At 42.3% G+C, this 7,695-nt stretch overlaps 1 protein-coding gene across 1 annotated transcript; it reads right to left on the reverse strand.

Moving 5' to 3' along the window:
- Positions 1–252: 252 nt before the first annotated feature.
- ccs (copper chaperone for superoxide dismutase) lies at positions 253–5,342 on the reverse strand. Its single transcript, XM_084156245.1, has 8 exons — positions 5,201–5,342; positions 4,019–4,091; positions 3,325–3,462; positions 2,348–2,522; positions 1,954–2,014; positions 1,605–1,682; positions 1,191–1,294; positions 253–987 (listed from the first exon to the last, which is right to left on the reverse strand). The coding sequence occupies exons 1-8, from the start codon at positions 5,324–5,326 to the stop codon at positions 828–830; spliced, it is 915 nt and encodes a 304-aa protein (XP_084012371.1). The 5' UTR covers positions 5,327–5,342; the 3' UTR covers positions 253–827.
- Between the last annotated feature and the right edge of the window lie 2,353 nt (positions 5,343–7,695).

The following is a 7,695-nucleotide window of genomic DNA, read 5'->3' on the forward strand; positions in this document are numbered from 1 at the left end:
CCCTAAAGTATTTCCTCGATTCCTCGCATCCTCTCTCCTCGACTCCCCAAAACTAATTGGAGAAGATCTGAGGTGATCTTCACCTCCAATGTGACCTGAGAGGATGCGAGGAATCAAGGAAAGACCTGAGATTCACCCTAGTAGATTGGCATTCTACCGACGGGTAATGGAACCACTAAAACAGTCACCATCTCAAGTCAATCCAATCAACCCCCACAGTTTAAAAACACACAATGACACAATGAGCACATCCAGAGTTCAAGGGACAGATATTTAGACAGTTAAGCAGTTGAGATTAGTATGAAATTGTAATCAAACAGAATTACAACATTGACTGCTTGATAGTACAAAACTGTTAAACTTAGTCGACAACAACAGAATAGTCAACATGGGATGTTTGGGCTTGGAACCCTGATCTTGCCTATATGGGAGATAATTCAGTGTCTAGACACCTCTATCATATTCCTGTGCTGTTGTTTTTCTTCAAACTGTTATAACAGGTTCCGATCTTGAAAGAATTCCATATGGCAACTCAATAATTATTACAGCTGAATAGACAATTCTTTGGTTTCGGTTTCTCCTCCTCCTCACTCTCTCTCAGTGCAACTTCAGTCAGTGGTGTGACATCATCAGCGACAGCCAGTGAGGTTGGCCGTTCATGGGTGTATCCAGAGATACGAAACGTTTTGAACGTTGCAGATAGAAATATAATTAATAGCGCTGACAGGATTCCCTGTTCCATCTGACACACAATCATATCGGTTCTACACAATACATGTATTTTTTTAACGTTCTGTAACATCACATCTTCCTGAACAGACCCCAGGTCACAGGTGAGCAGCAGGTGTCTCTGTAGTGGTCTTGCTGCGACCCGTCCCTGCCAGCGGTCGGTCCCTCTCCTCCCACAGAGTCACCCCGTCACACGCACAAATCTGCTTGGCGTTCTGGAACAGGCCAGCGGAGCGAGCGATGATCCCACAGGCCAGCCTGTACCCAACGAGCACAGAGCAATTTATACACAGACAGAGAAAGAGGGGGGGGGTAAAGAGCGAGAGAAAAGAAAGAGAAACAAAAAGAAAATATCAGCACCAGTGCATTTTTCACTATAAATGCAACTTAATTAATTCAACTTTTACCTACAGTACGTCCACCCAAACGCTATCCACATCTCGCCTCTACCATGAGCTCACCTCTGGCCGGAGTTCCCTGTCAGTTTGGAGAGGGGGTGAGCCCCCCTTCCCAGGTCATCCTCTCCAGCATCCACCACCAGAGACCGACCAATCACGTCCCACACCTGCAGGAAGTAAAGCAGGAAGTGACAGAGGAGGGATAAGAGTGGCTACTGTCAATGGTGTTGGTACCGCTGACCAGTGTGCTGTGCTCAGTATTCAATTGTGGCTAAACCTCCCCTCCACTTAGAAGTATTGTTCTAGATTACTCAGTTATCTCCATAGAGTTTAGTTGTAAATTCTTGCAATTGTGTATTCCCCAACCCACTATAACAACATGTACTAAATGCCTTCACTGTAATTACACTGTACCTGCCTATGTCACTACCCATGTAAATACATAGGTTTTAGACCATAAGGGGTAGGGTGTGTTACCTTCAGCTCAGGGTCCTCTAGTCTGAATGAGGCTCGACCGTCTGGTCCGGCCACAATATTCCCTAGATCACCTACATGCTGGAAGAAAACACATTTAACTGAATATCACAACCAAGACCATGAATATCACAACTATGAATATCCCAACCTTTTGAAAAGGCAAGAGTGAACCAATATCAGTCTAATCAATACCTAATCAGATCAATCCTATTATATCATCTCTTTGAGATGGTAAAAAGGTACTTCCTGAAAGCCTAACATCTCAGAAAGAAAGTACCCCAGTTTCACAAGGAACTAAACAGAACTATACAGTGTAGCCCTACTCTAGAAGAAGTCAAGGAAACTGTACCCTTTCTGGGTCCTGCGGGGCACCATGTTGTTTCCCATAGGGGTTATAGTGTTCTCCACAGCTGTACAAACACACAGGCAGAGAGAAAAATGAGTAATCCACTCCCATGATCCTCTGGGGCAAGCAGGTGCAACTGTGACCTCATCATGAGCTGCAGTGATGCAATCATAAAGCGACTGATCTATTCAAGGGTTATTTTAAAATTGACTGAGAAAACTCTGAAGGATGTAGAAAATTGTGGGCAAAAAAATGCATACATCCAGTACTATACACTATGACATTTCTTACATATTATGAAAAATACCTCTACACTAAAATCCACAAATAATGAATATGATTTGCATTTGGGTTGACAATATATCATGTTTCGCACATGCACACACACAAAGATCACCTCTGGCAGTCCTGTGTGAGGTCTCCCAGCGTGTGGACGTGGAGTCCGTGGGCGCCAGGTTCCAGACCATCAATGGTCCCGTCGATCAGACAGCGCTCCTCAGACAGCTGGAGGAACCGTACCACCCCCTGGACAGGACCACTACCGCCCATCATGACCACCGCTGCACCCAGGTCTGATACACACACACACACAAATATTTGCATAGAGTACACACACAGACACACACAAAAACTTTGCATATACAGTACACACACACACACACAGTAGAGTACACATACAGATGCACATATGCTGCCAAATACACCTGTGACGTAGGCCTACTAATAACTTAAATATTGGACAGGAGGAGTCTGTAAATGTGTGTAGGCATTCTGAAGTCACCAAGTGGTTCATACACCCTCAGGGTGACTGCTACCTTCTTAGGCCATGGCACAGAGATAGATATCACATCTTTATACATGGCCCATTATGGCGCCTGTGAGCGCAGAGCACAGGCAGCGCCATTGAGGCCATCTCCATTTTTAAGTAGTCCATCTTCTTCTTCTACTACTACTTCTATGAGTTGGCAGACAAACTGAAAAGGTACACACTGCCACCTAGTGTTTCCTCACAAATATAATTCATTGGCTGATCCCTCCTGCTGACCCGGATGGAATCATGTGATCCTTCCTTAACCCATAGGAAGTCCTATGGCAACGTCCATGCCAAAATGTGTTTTATCCATCTAGAGTCATCTACCTAACTCTATGGGCCGTGGCTGTGTCTGAGTATTTCGGATGGAGCCAATGCTTTTCAATGGGAGTCATCCATTGCCGGTTGAATGACAATGGAGATGATTGTCCAGCCAAAAAAACACATATAGAACTTGTCTGAAAAAAAGTAGAGATGAGTTGTACTTTTGACAGACAAAAGCGGACAATGATGTACATCATATACGATTTCATCCCTGTTCATGCATCTCAGTGTGCCCGTACCCGGTTCTGTTCCTCCAATGCCCTTTAGTACTGCCCTGCGCCCAGTGCTCTCTATGAGACCCTGCACCTCATGGGATGTCAGAGAAGACTCCACCAGAACCTCCTCCTTCCCCACGTCTATCTTCACAGACTGCACTCCTACACACAGAATAAAGGAGAGGAGAGAGGGATGTAGAGAGAGGGAATGAATGAAGGAGGCGGTAACAGAAAGAAAGGATGAGGAGCGCAACAGAGAGAGAGAGAGAAAAAAGAGATGGAGGAGGAGAAAACAGAGAAAGAATGGATGAGGAGAAAACACAGGGGAGGAATGAGTAAAATAAAAGCGAGATATCCGTCACTGTGACAAATACTGCTGCCATGTGCGTTAAATGCTTTAGATGGCTTTTAGTTGATTCATATCTTGGAATGCATGGAGGGGCCCAGTGGTTTCGTTCCAGTGTAAATTATGTTTACCAAAAGCATGAGCGGCCCCTGTATCAGCCTACTGAATGGTAATACAATAATAATAGCTCAGTAAACAACAACAACATTCATCATTTGTTCTAATGTGTTACTATTGATCATAAGCCTAGGAGCAATACACAACTGAGTTAACAACGAGTATTCTATTGTGCACACTAGCAAAAGTGTAGTTACTACCCAACTACACTAATAACTCATTTGAGTGCTGGAATGGAAAGGTGAAAAAATTTACCTGGTGTTCCCTCCAGTGCAGCTCGGACTTTCTCTGCACAACTGTCACATGTCATCTGCACTGCAAACTCCAGCTGTACGTAATAGAGAAATAGTGAGCATTTAACTAGCTAGTTAGGTCCTCAAAGTACAGTCAGTATAGCTATCAATCAATAGCTGGGGTTACTTTAGTTTCTCAACAATGCTGCAATCAATATCAATTGTTGATGATACAATAGTTAACAGGCACCATTTGTATTTGTATTTATTATGGCTGTAGTACTGTGCGCCTCCCATAGTCTGTTCTGAACTTGTGGACTGTGAAGAGACCTCTGGTGGCATGTCTTGTGGGGTATGCTCAGTTGGTAGAGCATGGTGCTTGCAATGCCAGGGTTGTGGGTTTGATTCCCACTGGGGACCAGTATGAAAATGTATGCACTTACTAACTGTAAGTCGCTCTGGATAAGAGCGTCTGCTAAATGACTAAAATGTAATGTAAATGTGTCTGAGCTTTGTGCCAGTAGTTCAAACAGACAGCTCGGTGCATTCAACATGTCAATACCTCTCACAAATACAAGTAGTGATGAAGTCAATTTCTCCTCCACTTTGAGCCAGGAGAGATGTACATATTCATGTTAGCTCTCCGTGTACATTTAAGGCCCAGCCGTGCTGCCCTGTTCTGAGCCAATTGTAATTTTACGAGGTCCCTCTTTGTGGTACCTGACCACACGACTGAACAGTAGTCCAGGTGCGACATAACTAGAGCCTGAAGGACCTGCCTTGTTGATAGAGCTGTTAAGAAGCCAGAGCAGCGCTTTATGGACAGACTTCTCCCCATTTTAGCAACTGTTTTATCAATATGTTTTGACCATGACAGTTTACAATCCAGGGTTACTCCAAGCAGTTTAGTCACCTCAACTTGGTAAATTTCCACATTATTCATTACAAGATGTAGTTGAGGATTAGGGTTAAGTGAATGATTTGTCCCAAATACAATGCTTTTAATGACGATACATTTCAATACTAATGATTGATAGCTAGCTACTGTATTACAGACAGTCAATATCCGGTTACTGTGTAAGCAGTCTTACTAAATAAGTATTTGTTTACATTCAGTATTGACACGCAGTGTTTTCAATAAGGCAAGGAAAACAAAACGTACAACTTCTCATTTGAAGAAAGAATATTAACAGATTGTTCAAACCTTCGTAGTTCTGTCTGTATCCATTTTTGTGCCGCACGCCATTGTTTGACCAATAATAACAGAATTTACTAGAAAATGTCTTACATTTCCCGAAACAGACACAAACCGGGAGAACAGCGCCGCCATCTTTATGAGGTCGGTAAACTGTATTCTGACAGTCATCGCCACCTAGTGTCGATTGTCAGTCACTGCGTAGATTTGGTGTTGACTTGTTATAAAAGAATGTGACAACTACAAACAAATGTATGAGAGGGGAGTTTACTCACTGAGAATAGGAGTTTGTCCAAAATGGCACCCTATTCCCTATATACTGTAAAAGTAGTGCAATAATTCATATTTTAAAGGCCTTTCTGTCTGCATCTGATGTTTATATTTACATTTAGATTATTTAGCAGATAAGTCGCTCTCGACATGAGCATGTAAGTCAGTTCATTCAACTAAGGTAGTTAAGAAGACAACCACATCACAGTCATTTCAAGTAAAAACATTCCTTAATAAAGGAGCTATATCAGCAAAATCAGTGCTAATAAGAAAAGACGAGTGCAAGTGTTAGTGCAAGAAAGACAAACACAAAAGTAAGGTGTTTGTTTTTTTGTGTGGTTGCTATGGGTTCAACCAAGATTTAACCAATGTTATGTTGAAATTATATTACATTCTTTCTCTATGGACATGTAGGCTAGCCTGCAGAATGTTTAATCAAAACATTTCTGTAAAACCCAGATAGTTTTAAACCAACCCACTGGGCAAAGACTGGTTAAATCAACCACACCATTTCAACAAAAAAATGTAATGTGATGACATTGAAACAATGTGGGAAAATGATTGGATTTGAAAAAAAGTCATCAACCTAAGGGAATTTCGTGAATTTTCACCCAACTTTTAACCTAAATCCAATTAAATGTTTTGTTGATTTCAGGTTGAATTCAGGTTAGTTGACAACTCAACCAAATGTAAATCAAAACTAGACGTTGAACTGACATCTGTGCCCAGTGGGAAGTAGATAATCCCATAGAATCATTGTGGTAAAAAATCTATATGGAATATAATTCCTATCTGTTATATTAAGGCATATCTGAAACGCTGGCAGTAATATGATTCACAGTAAAGTAGAACACATCAACATAACCACTCAGATTGAGATTGAGAGTATGTTGTACTGTACTGTATGATTAAGCATTGACCTACCTATCTTAGTGAGATGTGCAGTGGATCTATAGGATTGCATCCCAAATGACACCCTATTCCATATGTAGTGCAGTACTTTTGACCAGGGCCCAAGTAGTGCCCTATATAGGGAATGAGGAGCAATGTGGGACACAGTCCTAGATCTATACAGAAGAGGATCACTATGAAGATTGCAGTTGAGTTATTAATGATGATTGCTTTCCCTGCCCTGCATGTGTAGTATATAGATGAGTGCGTCCCAAATGGCACCCTATTCGTTATACAGTGCACTACTTTCCACCAGAGCCCTATGGGCCCAGGTCAATATTAGTGCATTATAAAGGGAATATGGAGCTATTTGGGATGCAGCCATAGACCCCAGTCACCAATCTCAATATTATTACCCATCCTGCAGATTACAGGCCATTAGATTCCCGCTATGGGGATCGCACCGCTGATGATCACTACTGAGACTTCAACACGCCCCGGGGTCAGAGGGGAGCGGGTTTGATGTAGTGTATGTTTGTGTGTGTGTGTGTGTGTGCGTGTGTGTGTGTATGTTTTCATGGGGTTGGGTGACAGGTATATCCATTGGTATGAAAAAGGTGGTAAAGTTCTGGCCAAGAAACACTGATTGGTCTTCACTATACTTGGTACTGTGGAACCTGTCCTCAGCCGAACGTCTACTCAACTCCAAGCACCATACAGATCTTGATTTGATCGCTGAGAAATTTCCTGCATGGCAGGAAATGCAAATTTGTAGTGTATTTGAGTTTTAAAAAGGATTCTAAAGATTGTCATTTCCACTTAGAAATGTCAGACTTGATTTGCCCTAACAAAAAGTGTATCAACCCCTACAAAAATGTCCATTAGTTGTAATCCATATAATAATTCACATTTCTTGTTGCTGCACAATTATTTTCCTGCTGTAACAAACTGTCTCTGCTCCAACACTAATACACAACACTAATACTATGTTAATGACACACATGATACCAATACACTCGTTTCTTAAAGGAAAACAGAGCACTCAGAATACTTCTGTTAACATATAGGTTGTGTCCCAAATAGTACCCTATTCCCTATATAGTGCACTACTTTTGACCAGGGCCCATGGGGTACTATAAGGGGATAGGGTTCCATTTGGAACACACACATATCCTCCTTTCCTTGCCAGCTCTTCTGTTTTTACCTTTGACCCGTTTTCTGTTCATGGCCACTTCAGGTGGCGGTTGGAGTGTAGTGTGTGTGTGTGTGCATGTGTGTGTGTGTCACTTTAACTGGCAACTCTGGCACTCCCTCAGCTCTGCCTGGTGAACTGCTCCAGTTGC

The sequence above is a fragment of the Coregonus lavaretus genome (assembly GCF_964263955.1).
Source record: "Coregonus lavaretus genome assembly, chromosome: 39".
Classification (NCBI taxonomy): domain Eukaryota; kingdom Metazoa; phylum Chordata; class Actinopteri; order Salmoniformes; family Salmonidae; genus Coregonus; species Coregonus lavaretus.